General features: G+C 38.8%; 1 protein-coding gene across 4 annotated transcripts in view; it reads right to left on the reverse strand.

The window, feature by feature from the left end:
- Fer (FER tyrosine kinase) overlaps window positions 1–17,159 on the reverse strand; it is a 305,523-nt gene that overhangs the window by 243,640 nt on the left and 44,724 nt on the right. For all 4 annotated transcript variants that reach the window (XM_055628366.1, XM_055628367.1, XM_055628368.1 and 1 more), the window contains 3 exons: window positions 4,666–4,849; window positions 2,810–2,947; window positions 1,946–2,065 (listed from right to left, as the gene is read on the reverse strand). In XM_055628366.1, the coding sequence (XP_055484341.1) occupies window positions 1,946–2,065; window positions 2,810–2,947; window positions 4,666–4,849 (442 nt within the window). The remainder of the gene's footprint in view (window positions 1–1,945; window positions 2,066–2,809; window positions 2,948–4,665; window positions 4,850–17,159) is intronic.

The following is a 17,159-nucleotide window of genomic DNA, read 5'->3' on the forward strand; positions in this document are numbered from 1 at the left end:
CAGAGAGTTTAAATCTGAGGACTCTAGAGGAAACAAATCCCAGGGCCCACAGAGAGGAAGGTGGCTCCTAGAAAGAAGGCTGCTGGTGCTTGGCCCCAGCTGTTCCTGGTTGCTGTTGATGGGGTGTGACAAGAAGTTGGAGACACCCTGAAACAAATATTTGACTTCCCCCAAAAGAACCCGACAACTCTAACCAGGAAGTAGTAGTCTAGAATTCTGCTTCTTCTCCCCACTAACCTTTGTGTTCTCCTACCCAGTGTTGAGGTTGGGTTTGGACTGGAGAAGGGCGAGAAAGATATAAGAAATGCAAATAAAATAAGAAGAAAACAGGAAACAAGTTAGGAACCTGCCACAGAGGGTCTCTGAAAGGCTCTTCCCTGCAGACTATCAAAGCAGATACTCAGGCTTACGGTCAACTGTTGGGCAGTGTGCATGGAATCTTATGAAAGATTTTTATGAAAGAGGGAAATAGTAAGATCTGGAGAGGACAGGAACTCCCCAAGGAGAGCAACAGAACCAGAAAATTTGAACACAGGAGCCTTTCCTGAGACTCATACTCCAACCAAGTACCTTGCATGGAGATAATCTAGAACCCCTGCACAGATGTAGCCCATGGCAGTTCAGTGTCCAAGTGAGTTCCATAGTTATGGGAACAGGGACTGTCTCTGACACGAAGTGATTGGCCTGCTCTTTGATCACCTCCCCCTCATGGGGGAGCAGACTTACCAGGCCACAGAGATGACAATGCAGCCACTCCTGATGAGATCTGATAGACTAAGATCAGAAAGAAGGAGATGGGGACCTCCCCTATCAGTGGACTTGGGGAGGGGCATGCATGAAGAAGGGGGAGGGAAGGTGGAATCAGGAGAGGAGGAGGAAGGGGTTTATGGGGGGATACAAAGTGAATAAAGTGTAATTAATAAAAAAATTTAAAAATAAAAAGAGTTAAAAAGTAGTGCCCACAATATACTTTCCACCTTTAATTCCAACACAAGGGTAAGTGTATATAATGCTTATCGATAAATGTTTGTTTCTAATCCCTGAACAAAACCATGAGATAACTTAAATATTTAACAAAAAATATGGCCTTAATCACTTTTAATTGCCTTTAATGTTTGAAGTGTATAAAAAAATTAGGATTCCTCAAAACTCCCACAATGTGTATATATACAAAAACAAGGCAAAGAAGCTGATTTAATCACTTATAATAAAATATATCCTTGCTTACAAATAAAAATGCAATCAAAAGTTTAAGATTTTATGTTAAATGCTGTGATATCAATGACTCCTATGTCCAAAATTCAGTGTCCACATTTCTAAAATATGGCTGGCCAATAAGTATTGAGAATAAAATAAAAAGGAAAGTCTAACATTTAAAAGGATAAAGCATCATTCTAGTATACCAGCAACCAGTCGAAAAATTTGTGCAACATCACACAAATTTAATATTTTTAAATTAGTGGTAACAAAATATGTCATCTGGGGACTGATTTGTCTCAGTGTGTAAGAGCAAGAGCACTTGTTGTGTGGTGTATATGAAGACCTGAGTTCCATCCCAAGCACCCACACAGAGAAGCCCCCATGACAGCACTTCCTATATTCCCAGCACTGAGAGGCAGAGACAGGTGATTTCCAAAAGTCACCCCCAACAGGCTTGGCCTCATCAGTGAGCTTCCAGCTCAGTGAGAGACTCCACCTCAAGACAGTAAGGAGGACAAGAAAGGAGCACACTCAGTCCCACATACATCACACATATGCAATATACAGCATATACAACATACATACAAAACACACAACATGCAAGAATCACATCATTTTGACCAAACTTATTTTTTATTGCTTACAAAAAAAAAAAAGAGAAGAATTTAAAGCTGATGAAATACAATAACTATCAAGGCAATGATAACACTCATTTTACACTGTTATGATTTTGCTAAGTACTTACATTACTTGCAAACTGTCTGCTGTTAAATTATTCCACATGATCTCATTAGCCTGAAGATTTTCATTTTCTTCTAATAGGGAAGTATCAAATTCGATTTCTTGTTCTTTTGCAGCTGTTGTTCTAGTAAAGTATGCCAAATAATTGTACTCAATATTAGTATACTACCATAATCTATCTCAGTGCATATCAAGGGCAAAATCTTTACTATTGTTCAAACTTCCGCTAACAAAGTAAACATAATTCTATAATTTAGACAAAAACGTAGGAATTAAAAGATCTTGTCATATAGCCTGCACCTTGGTTTCTTCCTTTGTAGAATATACATACACATTAGTCAGTTTATCCTCGTCACAATGATACAAAGTATAAAACAAGATGCATGCGATAAAAAGTAATTAATGCCTAAGAAAAAATCTCATAATATCATGTATTATGTAAATGTTAAGAAAACACAATTTCATAGGTTAAATATGGGTTTAAATAATGACATATCAATTGAAAAAGAGTTAAATATAATTTTATAAGTTAGCTATCAAGTTTAAGACAGTCTTTTAAAAATAAAACAATAAATTTGGGGCTGTAGAGATGGCCCAGAGATTAAAAGCACTGTCCGGCTGAGCTTCTAGAGGTCCTGAGTTCGATTCCCAGCAACCACATGGTGGCTCCCAACCATCAGTTCCCTCTTTTGGCCTGCAGATGTATGTGCAGGCAGAACACTGTACATAATAAATGTCTTTTAAAAAAATGATAAATTCATATAAAATAAACCCTGCTCTAAAACACTTATTTTCTAAGTTCCTTAAGTACTCTACTATAAAAAGCAATATATTCAAAAACAGTTTTAAATGAATGAAAATACCATACCTGTGGACATCTATGAAGTTATTATATTCTGTGCTAGGATCTATCTGTTCAACAGACATTTGAATCTCTTTATGGACATTCACTATTTCCTCTGTAACAAGGCTGGTTATCTGGCTATATTCATGAAATATACCTTTTCTGAAAAGCAAAAAATAAAATATAGTTTAGTGTTCTATTAAGAGAAAGAAAGACCCAGAGAGAATTCATAACAATAAACATAGAAAAAGGAGCTTTAAGAGTAGTGGTTCATGCATCGCCTTATTTCATATATTTGGAGCAAGAAGGGCTCAGGTACATGTGCAGTAATTCAAACACACCATTACCAATTCAAATATGTATCTGGTGTGCCCAAAAGGCAGAGACAGCCAGTATTAATAACTTTCTATTCCTCAATATTCTTAAAGAAACCTTGCATTCTTTGGCATGGAGCGCTGACCAACCCTTATTTCTTTGTTGCTTTTCTGGTTTTTGTTTTGTTTTTTAAGATAGAGTTCTTCTGCATCACTGTTTCTCTTCTAGTGTATGACACCCTTTAAATGCCCTACTCCACACTTATCCTGGGATATGGATATATATATATATATATATATATATATTATAATATACTACACATTATATATACTATATATACATAATAATAAAGTATATATTAATATACTATATATTATATAATACATAGTATAAATATATAATATTATATAATATATAATAATATATAACAATAGATAGTATCGTTTTATATATATATATATATATATATATATATATATATATATATATATATTACTTAGGTCAGCTTCCATGACATCTATTTCTTCTCCTGATCGCCAGTCTATAGTAAAAATTTCATCAAGGTTATTAGCTTGGTCTAATTAAAAAAAAAGGAAAAGAATTCTGTCACATAGACCAAATCACCTACTTTTTAGGGTTATGCCTTATAAATACTGGTTATTACTGGCTTCAAAGCAAATATGGGCAAATAAGCCTATTCTGCATATAGCTACATAAATATAAAGCAGAGTTTGATTTTCTGTTTTCTAAAATAACTACTTATGAATCAAAATCATTACTTAAAAATCCCCTTTGTCAAAGTCACAAAAAATCTGTATCTGTAAATGTCTCCAAGTGCTAGGATTAAAGGCCTGCATGACCACACCCAAATAATTGCTTTGTTTTTATAGAAAAACAGTGTTAGGGACAAATTCATTTAAATTAAATCACGCTAAAAAATCCCCACACACATTTTCAGTGAAAGAAAACTGAATTTAAAGATGTGCAAAATGCTTAACAGGAAAATAAAGGAAGTGAAGCCCATCAAATGTGGCCATCATTTTCTACTCTCCTAAATATAGGACAATATCTGAGCATACAGCTTATTAACTGGAGTGACTGTTGACCCCTGAAAAGGTGAGAAACTCTGCCTACACACACAAGCACCAAGCAGTGTGCATTCGTACACGGCACAACTTCAATGAATAAGTGAATTCAGTCTCATATAGGAAAAGAACAAGAAGCTGGAAATAAACTTTTGAAAAGTTCTCTTCTTGAAGCTTCTTCAGTTGAGGTTTAACTGCCTTACCCTCTGGGCTGGCAGTCACTGGGCACCCTTTTTGACTTAAACATATGAAAGAGCAGCATAAGTAACAACTACAACATACAGAGGTAGATCCTTCAGGCATGCGAGGTGATGGGCACAACTGAAAGACCACCACGAGTAAAACTCCAGAAAAGAAAAACAGTCTGAGCTGCCCCGTGGTCTGGGTAATAACGAAGCTCTGAGGCAAATGTTTAACTGTGGGAGAAATGCTGAATCATATTCTGAAGGGACGTTATGATAAACAGGAAATGTATCTTACAGTGCTTTTATCATTTCTTCTTGCATCTTTTGCACAGAGTCCAGCAGCAGAGGAAGCGTGGTGTCGTAATACTGACTCTGATGGAGCTGTGCCCCCTTCAGCGCCAGGACATACTGATTATGCAGCATGTGGAGCTTCATGGTAGCTCTGTCATAGCGCTCCTTGGCCTTTTCTGTTTCCTTCCCTGAAGAAAACATTGAAGACAGCAGAGATAAGTTGTGTCATCACTGTAGGAGCCCAGACGTCTGCTGCTGTCTGTTCTTTCCCACATTTAGGGAAGAATCCAGGCTGCTGACTGTGTGCCCTGTGCAGGGTGCTGTGCCAAGTCCTAATGGCCAGTCCTCAGCACAGAGGCTCCTGTGCAGCAAGGGCTTGGTAAATCAAAGTCAGGACACATAAGCACACACATAAAATCCTTCTCCTCTTCAAAGGAGCTTATAGCAAATCGGAACAACTGCTCAAATGAGACTACGTAAGCAGGAAAGCATGCAAATGTTAAACTTTAAGCCTGAGTCCATGATATCAATAGAGATGAGTAATCCAATGGGGTTTTGTGGAGAAAACACACATAAAAGATGCACGGGTGTGGAAAAGAATAACAAAGATGAACAGAAATACAGCCTCCGCCATGATGGATATTACCAACTGGACACTCCCATGCTGGATGACATGGGTGCCATGTTTGAAAGAGACCATACTAAAGAGCATGGTAAACTGGAATGCTAAAGAATACTTGGAAAGGATGGGCAAGGTTGCAGAGCTAGGCAAAGAGAGAAAGTAAAGCGCAGGGAATTTAAGAAAAATGTCTTCGCAAGTAGGACAATCCAGACTTGCCAATCAAGCACAGACAGAAAATGTAGAAGATGTCTGGGAGACAATGTTATTGCATGAATTAAAAACTTTTTTTGTGGTCAGGTGGTGGTGGAACACACCTTTAATCCCAGCACTCAGGAGGTGGAGGCAGGTGGATTTCTGAGTTCAAGGCCAGCCTGGTCTATAGAGCCATTTCCAGGAAAACCAGGGCTACACAGAGAAACCCTGTCTAGGAAAAAAAAAGAAACCTTTTTGTGGTTTATTATTATCTAAATCATTAAAATATATTTATAAAATAATCATTAAAATATATTGCCAACATACATACACCTAATAATACAATTTTAAGCAAGTCGTAGATTTTTGGTAAAAATTGAGTAAATATGTCTTATCAATTTAGATTAAAGAATAATATTAGATATTTATTAATTCCTTTCCTTCTTCCAAGGAAGTTCTACAAGTGAATCCTATCCTCAGGAAAAGACCTCGTACTATTGTGTGTGGTGTCTGTGTGTGTTGTGTGTGTGTGTGTGGTATGTGTGTATGTGTGTGGCGTGTATATGTGTGTGTCTGTGTGAGTGTGTGTGTTGTCTGTGTGCATGCCATGTGTGGGAGGTGCTTGTGGATGTCAGAAAAGGGTGTCAGACCCCCTGAAGCTGGTTCTGAACCACCTCCTATGGGTGCTAGGAACTGAGATCTGGTCCTCTAGAAGAGCAACAAGTGCTCTTAACCACTGAGCTATATTTGTAGCCCCATATTAAAAATTTATCCTTTTAAGTTTTTACTTTTTATAATTTATTCATTTTATATCCTGATTGTAGCTCCCTCCCTCACCTCCTTCCAGTCCCACCCTCCCTCTTCATCTCCCTGTTCTCTTCCCCTAGACCCACAGAAAAGGGAAGACTTCCTCCTCTACCATCTGACCTCAGCCTATCAAGTTTCATCAGGACTGCCTACATCCAGTTCCTCTGTGGCCTGACAAGGCTGCCCTGCCAGGAGGAAGTAATCAAAGAGTAGTTAACAGAGACCATGTCAGAGACAACCCCTGCTCCCCTTACTAGGGAACCCACATGGAAACTGAGCTGCCTATTGTCGACATCTGAGCAGGGGGCCTAGGTCCTCTCCATGCATGGTCCTTGGTTGGTACATCAGTCTCTGCAGGGCCCCTTTGGGCCCAGATTTGTTGGCTCTGTTGGTCTCCTTGTGGAGCTCTTGTCCCCTCAGGTCCATCAATGCCCAAAGTTTGGCTGTGAGTCTGCTTTGATCCCCTGCCAGGAGGAATCTTTCAGAGTACATATATGGTAGGCTCCCGCACTGTTCCCTCTCTTCAACCACTTCAGATACCTATTCTCTTTGCCCTTCTGAGGGAGAATTAAGCAACCTCCGTAGAGTGCTCCTTGTCACTTAGCTTCTTCATGTCTATGGATTTTGGACAGTTGTCCTGTATTATATGGCTAATATTCACTTACAAGCATATTAAGAATTAAAAGCTTTCCTTTGCTGCCAGTCTGTTTCAGCTCAGCAATCACCTGTTATTATCACCTGTTTGAGAATTTCTCTAGTCACAGTGAAAAATAGCAAGAAAAGGTGAAGATTTTTGCAAAGAGATTTAGACATCCTCCACACACAACTATTCAAAAACAAAACGAAAAAATGCAACTCGTCTGTGTTTCTCATCTCTCCCTCTAATTACAAGGCAAATGAACTAAGCACATCAAAGGAATAAATATGAGGGCAGAGGAGGGGCAGAAGCACTGTGAAAGGCTGCCTTCTAGACATGGCATGGCTGCTCCACACAGAAACTCACAGCAGCTCTAGTTCATGAGACCAAGACAAGTTAAAATGCCAGCATGGATAAGAGGACGCTTGAGGAACTGCCCACAGCAGAGGAGATTTGGGGTTGTGGCTATTGGACAGGAGTCTCTTTTTCTTGAGGGTGTGACCACTAACACCTTACTCATGCCCCAAGGGTTGAGTGCCACACCTGTATGCATATGGGCATCACTAATGGTACTCAGTTGTGTTCCCAAAGAAAAAGGAAACAGAAAGGCATAAAAAGGAAACAGATGTGGTGGGAGACCAAGGGAGAGTCGGAGGTGGATGGGATTCAAGAGACATCACACACATGGATGAGTTGTTCAAAAAACATATTAAACATCTAATATCTACTAAAAATATAAAAATAAAAGGAAATCATCTTTCTTACAGACTAGGATGTCTCTATGACCCACAAGTCTGGAATTCGCCAAGTACCAGAACCACCGCCAACCCTGTCATAAGATGAACAAGCATTTTACAGAAAAAAGTCTAGCCCCACTAATAGCTCGTTCTGACACAAGAATTTTAGTAACTGTATAAATTACTTTACAAAATGTTAGCCCTGGTAATGTATTTCTCAGACTTGGGGAGTGGGGGAAGGCAGATCAAGTATGACAAAATTTAAACTACAAAGAAATGGAATTTGTATATTTGACTACAATAGGATAGAACATTTTATGTCCTAAGTGAGCACAATAATCACACAGGTTAGTAATGCGTAACTTCACATGAAAGAACACGTCTCACCACCAGGTATCCTTTGGGGTTTTTTTTTGTTTTTGGGTAATCCCATCTTGTTTGAAATCTAGACTTGAAGAATGTTTATCAAAAATCCAATGAACATTTTTACCTCAGTTATGTTGAATCCTTAAAGAAGTTTTGACTCAATAGAATGTTCTTGGGTTATTTTTATTACTTAGCAACTAAATCACTTCAGTATCAATTATAAATGATTTTAACAACCCAATGAATACACTGTTCCACAGAATAATACAGATTTTTTCTCAGAATAACATAATACAGAATTTCTATTCCTGAATAATACTAGTATTAGCATCCTTCTTGTAGAAATACAGGTCGTGGAAAGTCCTAAAGTCAATCAACACGCACACGCACTAACATCTGAAACTCAGGGCTTCACCTCCCAGCCTCCCAGCTAGACACCAAGAGACACTGCCCTGCTTGAGGTGAAAGGTGTGAGGTCCTCCCCACGGGCCACCAGACACCCACACTGCTGTCTTCCTGAGACCCACTTCAAGATTTAACTCGCTTTTGTCTTTTGTTTCGACTCATTGTTTTTAAAACCTGGTTTATTTGTTACTAGAAATTGAACAAGTTAATTATCACATAATTCACAAGATCACGTATGATTATCTAGAAAAAGTTAAGTAAAACAGATCCCTCCCACACACTGTGCTCAAAGAAAACAAGTTACCGATTAGCATATCTGAGTACTGTGGTCTAATCTACAACTTTGTAATTACTTGTACCTTCAAAGTCCTAGGGAGTGAATGCAACAAATTCCACACTTAATGTCCCCCTTAGGCTGTGTGTGTGTGTGTGTGTGTGTGTGTGTGTTTACTTTAACTTTAGGAACCCTAACTCATTCTTATTTTTTTTTTCTAACTTCAGAAGTCATCTCTCCACACATGTTCATGGGGATATTTAAACCACCCATCTGTTTCCTATTTGCACAGATTTGAAGCTGCACACCACCCATCTGCCTTTCTGTCTGGTGTAGAATGACTCACTAAATACTCAACACTCAACTCACTAAGGTGTTAATAATACAAAATAACAGCAGACTTAATTTCCCAGCTGCTTCTTTTCTCTGAATTGGGTGTATTATATGATTAGCAACCTAAATAGGAATATTGTAGCCAAAATCTACTTACCAACTGCTTATTGACAGTCATAAACAAAATGTAAAAAATAAGCTGCCTTTGAAAACATCCAATAAATAATCCACTGCATTACCGTAAGAGTGAGGTTTAAAATTAGATCTGAAGTTACAGTTTAGAAGGGCTTGGGGAGAAAGTGCACCTCACCACTCCCTTCCCATCTACCTGGTTGTGAAGCATGCTTGCGGCAAACACAGACTTCTTTCAAGCTGTCTACTGCTCCGTGCCTTAGAGGTAGAGTTCTGATGAATTGCTTAACTGTCACAATTTAGAAAAGAACCCTATTGCATTTCTTATAAATTTGCTTTACGAATAAATATCTTCAGCCACATGGAGACTATGTAAGTGAACTCCAAAATATCAAATACTTAAAACAAAAGAAGAGCATAAGATAGGATGATGAAATATATGTAACTTGAAAGCAGAAGGTGAGATGATTCGGGGAGATGAAGGAGACCTGCAAGAGTGAGACAGAGGAGATGGGAGAGGATGGGGGAAGGTGAGGAAGAACAAAGTACAACGATACATATGTATGAAAATGTCACAATGACGCCAATTATTTTGTATGCTAACTAAAAATTAATAAAGACAAACTAGAAAATTGCTAATTCTTTCACTCAACAAAATTATTTATTTAAAAACAAACCAATATAATTATACCTATCTGGTTCAGAATAACTCAGATCACTGGCACATATTCTGATATACTTCAAAAATAATTACAGGAGCTTACCACAGAGGGCCTCTGAAAGACTCTACCCAGCTGTGTATCAAAGCAGATGCTGAGCCTCTTAACCAAACCTTTGTCACAGTTCAGGGAATCCAATGAAAGAAGGGAGAGATAGTGGGACCTGGAGAGGACAGGAGCTCCATAAGGAGAGCAACAGAAGCAAAATATCCAGGCACAGGGGTCTTTTCTGAGACTGATACTCTAACCAAGGACCATTCATGGATATAATCTAGAACCCCTGCTCAGATGTAGCCCATGGCAGCTCAGTCTCCAAGAGGGTACCTTAGTAAGGAGAACAGGGACTGTCTCTGACATGAACTCAGTGGCAGGCTCTTTGACCACCACCCCCCCCCAAGGGGGGCACAGCCTTGCCAGGCCATAGAGGAAGAAAATGTAGCCAGTCCTGATAAGCTAGGGTCAGATAGAAGGTGAGGAGGACCTCCCCTATCAGTGGAATTGGAGAGGGGAATGGGAGGAGATGAGGGAGGGAGGGCAGGATTGTGAGGGAATGAAGGAGGGGGGCTACAGCTGGGATACAAAGTGAATAAATTGTAATTAATATAAAAATTTAATAATAATAATAATTATAAATAAAGTTAAAGGTAATTTAAAGTATGTAGGTGAACAAATTGCTATTCACAGACCTTTGCTGCTATATTATTTTTCTTAGCTGATAAGAAACCCTGGAGCAATATGTGGAGTTATTTTGTGTGCCAATTAACAAGGAGGAAAACATCCAATTTTTCCTCCTCCATATAATGAAATTCACAGAGATTGAATTATAATTCTTTCACCACTAGTTGTTGACAAATCTGTTTACTGTTTTGTAATAACAGAGTGTGTATACAACATGTCATGCCATAAACAGTATTATGAAGCAAGAAAAATGCAATTATGTAAAGCTGACATTTACAAGAGACAAGCTAGACTATTCATTCTATTTCATCTAGAAAGTCAAGCACTGGTACATAAACTTCTGAAGTGAGTACCATTCCTTGAATATCATGATACAAAGTCCCCTGATAATAATAAGTGATTAATGTCCAAAAACAAAGCAACTATTTTCTACTTTATCTGCTTTAATTTGGAAATGGCTGTGCTGTCATCCAACCCCAGATGGCCATGCTCATTCGAGCATTTGAGTTAACGAAGAGACATTATACTCTCCCTTAACTAAATGCTAAAGTGGATCTTGAATGTGCGAAAGGCTTGGTCCCCAGTGTGTCCTGGCTGAGACAGTGGTATCTGCTCTTGTAGCATACAGTCTTTCCCTCCTTCCTAGCTCATGATATGAGACTTATTCTAACACAAACCATGCAAAGCAATGGGGATGGCCAGTGTTGGGAGGAACCACCAGGACTATGAGTTCAACAGACTGTGATTTTGTACAATATACAATTGTCATGAGGATTAAGGTAGCATATGCTTTTGATTCTCAGCAAAGTTATAACTTTATTTTCCTTTGTTTTGTTTATTTGGTTGGTTGGTAGTTTAGTTTGGTTTGGTTTGGCTTTGTTTGTTTGGTTTGATTTCATTTGGTTTTTCAACACAGGGTCTCTCTGTGTAGCAGCAGCTGTCCTGGACTTGCTCTGTAGACTAGGCTGGCCTCGAACTCACACAGACCCACCTACCCCTGCCTCCCTGACTGCTGGGATTAAAGGTGTGCACCACTACACCTGGGTGACTTTATTTTCCTTTGTTATCACTAAGTACCTTCTAGAGAAAACCTTGATATGTGAATATGATGTCACACATTCAATTTTCACCCACTCATTTTTTTTTTACATCTATCAGTTCTTGGGTAAATCTGTTATTAATCTTCTTCACATTACTGTCTAAGAGGCTGCCTTCTGTTCCTATGTGCTTTATGGATAAAACACTTATGTTGGATAAGCTTTGTTTAATTACAAATTAAGGTACTACTGGTTATAATAATGAAAAATATACACTAAAGGTGTTGTGCAAATACACATAAAGATATGTATTCATAGATTTTGGAAAATATGATCTTGCTTGCATGACCTAAGCCTTTTCCTCCCCTGAGAGCAACAATTCATTCACCAGTTCTGTTTTCAATCACTTTAAAGAATGTAACTACCATAAATAACAAGAATGGACTGTCAGAGACAGCTTAGCAGTTAAGAACATTTGTTGCTCTGCAGAGGAGCTGAGTTTGGTTTGCAGCATTCACTGTGTGGTTCACAACTTTGTATATATAATTCCAGTTCCAGATATATGATGCCTTCTTCTGATCTTGGGGGAGACATACCCACAAACATGCACTCATTCACACATAGACACACACAGAATTAATGCTTATTTTCTTCTCACTAAAAGGTCAGTTGCCATTCTGACCATTCTTCGCACGCATTAGTCTACCTACTACAATCCAGGAGGGCCCTGCCTGGATCACTGCAGTAGCCTGAAAGCAAGCAGCATCCTTCCTTCCATGCTTCCTACAACCCTCACGCTGATCCCCATTCATTGAACAGAATTATCTCATTAGTAAACAAGTCCACAGTGCTTCTCTGCTCCAACCCTCCAAGAGCATCCCATCTTCCTCAGAGGAAAAGCCGGTGTTTACTGTAATGATGGGAAATAGCCCACACTCCCTGCCACCTGTCAGGGCAGATGCTCTCTGAACCCCTTGACAGGCCACCCCTTTCCTCAGCAGTGCAGGAAGATATGTGCACACGATGTCCCGCTACCTACAGTAGTCTCTGCCTTACAAGGACACTTGATCAGCTCCCTATTCCCTTTGCCTCTATTTTTATTTATTTATTTATTTTTCTCTTTTTTTTTATTATTATTCTCATTAGTTACATTTTGTTAATTCTGTATCCCAGCTGTATCCCTCATCCCCTCCCCAATCCCACCCGCCCTCCCTCATCTTCTCCCTGCCCCTTTCCAAGTCCACTGATAGGGGAGGACCTCCTCCCCTTTCATATGACTCCGTTTTGTCAGGTATTTTCAGGACTGGCTGCAAAGTCCTCTTCTGTGGCTCCTCCCTTGGGAGGTGGGGAGGTCAAAGAGCCAGTCATTGAGTTCCTGTTAGAAATAGTCCTTGTTCCCCTTACTATGGGAAACCAATTCATTACTGAGCTATCACAGAGGAATGGGTACAGAAATTGTGGTATTTTTACACAATGAATTACTACTCAGCAATCAAAAAAGAGGAAATCATGAAATTTGCAGGCAAATGGTGGGATCTAGAAAAGATCATTCTGAGTGAGGGATCCCAGAAGGAGAAAGACAAACACGGTATATACTCGCTTATATAGACCTATAAGATATGATAAACATACTGAAATCCCTTTGCCTCTATTAACAGTTACTTGTCCATAGGCCTTTCCTAATGAGCTTCAGCGCCACGTCCACCTACCTGTTTCATTTCCCCCACCTTACTGATTAGTTAATGTTTTAAACATTTTTCAATTTTATTTTATTGCTTTCATTTAACATGTATGAGCGTTTTGCCTGTATGTATGTGTGTGCACTATGTCCATGTCTGGTGCCCACGGAGACCAGAAAAGGATGCCAGATCTCCTGGAACTGGAGTTATGGCAGTTGTAAGCAGTTGTGTGGGTGCCGATATAGGACCTGGCTCCTCTCTAGGAGCAGCAGGCACTCTTGCCACTGCTGAGCCTTTTCTCCAACCCCCTTTAATGTTTCAATTACCTGATAATTCCTTGTCTTCTGCTTGAAAACCCAAGCCTCATAGAGACAGGTACTTTAATTTCTACTGTCTCTCGGCTTCAAAATCCAGCAGCTTGCAAATAGAAAGAAACCAAGAAATAGTTCTATCGTGTATACGTATATACACACAAATTTGTATGTACAGTACATGCAAGTGTACACGTGTGCATACATGTGCAAATGTGTCTACTTGTGTGCGCTCATATGTGTAAGCATGTGTACATGTGTATGTGTGTGTGCAAAAGTGTACATGTGTGCACATATGTGTGCTTGTGTGTACTCACGTATGCACTACATGTGTGTGCTCAAATGTGTGAGCATGTGTGCTCATGTGTGCACATGCACATGTGTGTCCCTATGTGTGCTGATGTCTGCGCGTGCACATTCATGTGTGTACTTGTATGTTCATGCACGTGCACATGTGCGTGTGTACTTGTGTGTGTGGACGTATGTAAGTATGGAGGCCAAGAGAAGATTCGTGCAGTTCTCCTTAACTGTTTCCATCTTACTCCTTTGCGTCAGGCTCTCACTGACCCTCTCATTCAGCAGTGATGGAGCTCACTGCTCTTCACACCTCGGCAATGGGCCTGCCTCTGCCAACCCGCTGGGATGTAAGTCAGAGCAGCACTCGGTTTTTTACAGAGATTCTGGAATCTGAACTTGGGTTCTTAAGTTGTTATGTTCTTAGCATATCCCTAGTCCCCAAAAGTTGTTCTTAATGTATGAATTTAATGTTTTTAAAAACTACATGTAAACCTACATAGATTTTTTTTAAACTTTATAATTAAAGAAAGATTAGAATTTTGCCATCTGCTGTTCAGAGCATACTGTTAATATTCATTTCTGATTTTCTCTATCTAGTAAGTAACTCAAGTCTAAAAATTACATTTCTAAAGAGCTTCACACAAAATGTAGAGGAAAATGAGCCAAAGGAAGTAACTTCTCTTAATATTTTTCTGTGTGCCACTCAGACTTGCTCATACAAAATAAAAAAAAAATGGGAACAAATTATTATACTTTCACTTTATATACGTAACATTAAAAAATATATTTCTATTGCACACGATATTTCAGTCTTTAAAGAGAATATCTTAATAGTCATTGCGTTTCTACAAAGCTTTAGCACAATGCAAATTAGGTAAACAACTAAGAGAGCCATTATTCACAATAGCCTTGTGAGGTTCCTGTTTTCTTTTTTTTTTTTTTTTTTCCTGTTTTCTTAAATGCAGTGGAATGCATCCAGGCCACGGGCTAGCACTCATGTATCACCCACTAATGAGTAGATTTAAGAGGCGTTCACTTTTGGGCATTTAACAAAGCCAGGGGTCAGGAACTATTGGTCTGCTTTCCTCTGTGATGAAATGCTTTAGGAAAACAACTTCCTAGAGGAAAGCTTGGCTCTTCGTTTAGTTTGTTCCACTGTTTCTGGGCCTTGGAGGAACAGGACATAACAGAGAGGGACTATGCTAGAGTAAAGGTGATCACCTCCTGACAGAAGCAGAAGTGAGGCAGAGAACTGGGTACAAGTCCCTGTGCACAAATTCCCATGTACCAGCTTGAACTAGGTCCCACTTCCTGAGTGCCTATCACCTCTCAATAAGCACTGAATTAAGAATCCATCAATGAATTGGTGCATTGATGAGGTTACAGTCCTCATGGTCCAATAACCCAACTTCCCAATGCCCACTGGCTAGTAACCAAACTTGAAGATTCTAGAGGACATTCTAGATGGAAACCACAGCAACCATAGTTTGAACTATAATGTGGCTTTTAGCAACTACCATATCCAAAATGAATTTCAGACATGAGGTGAGTCAAGATGTTATAAATTTGAATTCCAGAATGTTTTCTAGAAGACTTTCATTCCCCACTCATATATGACTCTAATATATAAATATTGTATCAGAATGATGGCTGTCCATTTTGTGAATTCTTTGATGAAATCAAGTAAAAGACTTTCCTAAGTTTTGCTCATTTTCTTAAAGTTTAGATTTATTTAAACATACACTGAACCATATGTCTCAAGGCTGGATTCATTCCAAACTGGTTTTCATGTTTAAAGTATTTTAAAGAAATAATTAAAACATCTGATCAATTTTAATTGGCTATAAAATATCACAAAACTATTCTTTTTTGTTTTGTTTTTTTTTGTTTTGTTTTGTTTTTTTCACAAAACTATTCTTAATGCATGAAGAGGGAATTTAAGGAAATCTGCTTCCCAATTACAGAAAAATTTCCTTTTGAATGAGATCTGAAGCTATTCCCTATAGTTCCAGCAACAGGTTCTTCTTATTCTCTCTGGATAGGATAAGGGATTGCAGATGATCATGCAATCACCTTAAAATCACTCTTTTTCCTCAAAGAGAATGGATAATTAGGAAGAGATTGCTTCCATTCTTAGAAGAGAAGAAGGTGATAAGAAAGCCTTCCTAAGCTGACTGTAATGGCTGTGAAACAATCTCGCTTCCTTTCCTGCAGTAGGATGGGTGACAACACAGAAGCCTCCAGGCTTATAATCATGTCAGAGAAGGCTTCACAGATACTGGCAAGAGTATTTTGAGGCTTGGTAAATAGAAAACTCTAGAGTAATTCTAACCACACAGTTAGGTAGGCTGCATCTGAATATATAATTAGTAAGTAATTTGTCTAAACATCTTTTCTCATTCTTCAATATGTCCTCAAGCAAACGATAAAACTTCCAACAAAACCATATTTAAATCTACTTTTATTTAATACAATCTGTTTCAATATGATATTGCTTAATTTTTTTAAATTAGCTTTCATGACATTTATTCCTAAAATATTTTTCAGGCCTCACGAGTTAAAATAGCTTGTTGTTCTTTCAAAGGACTTAGGTTGTGTTTCCAACGCACACAGCACACACATGGTGGCTCACAACCACCCCTACCTGCAGTCCCAGAGAAACCAATGCCCTCTTCTGAGCCCCTTTGGGCACCAGATACACAGGTGCTTCACATACCTATATACCACAAAACATGCAGACACATAATAGAAAAAAATTAAACCCCCTTTTAGTTAGTTTTTTAAGTGGGCTACATCTAGAACTGTAAGTGCCTAAACATAAAACTGCAGGTGAAAATGATGCATAGTTCCATAGCATGATCAAAAGAGGGAAAAAGTGAGTTCAAAAGATTTGAGAACACCTCTGAATACAATGAGAGAAGGAAGTGTACGTTACTACAGGCTAAGAGTTAGGGTCAAGTGCTTCTGTCTTCCACTTTCAATAATGAAGTTGTATTGAACACTGGAAAAAAGCAAAATTAACCAGACTATAGACATTGAAATCACATGGCTGATTTCAACTACTCTCCCAACATGAACTTACAGTATGTACATGTGTGCCTGTGAGAGGTTTTCAGCGTTTACGAGTACAGCTCAGGGGTGTTAAAACACTTACTCTAGCTAGGTTCTATCTCCAGCATAAGGAGAAAGAAAGAAAGAAAGAAAGAAAGAAAGAAAGAAAGAAAGAAAGAAAGGAAGGAAGGAAGGAAGGAAGGAAGGAAGGAAGGAAGGAA

Source organism: Psammomys obesus, unplaced genomic scaffold (genome assembly GCF_907164565.1).
Source record: "Psammomys obesus unplaced genomic scaffold, mPsaObe1.curated_primary_1811, whole genome shotgun sequence".
In the NCBI taxonomy this organism is placed as follows: domain Eukaryota; kingdom Metazoa; phylum Chordata; class Mammalia; order Rodentia; family Muridae; genus Psammomys; species Psammomys obesus.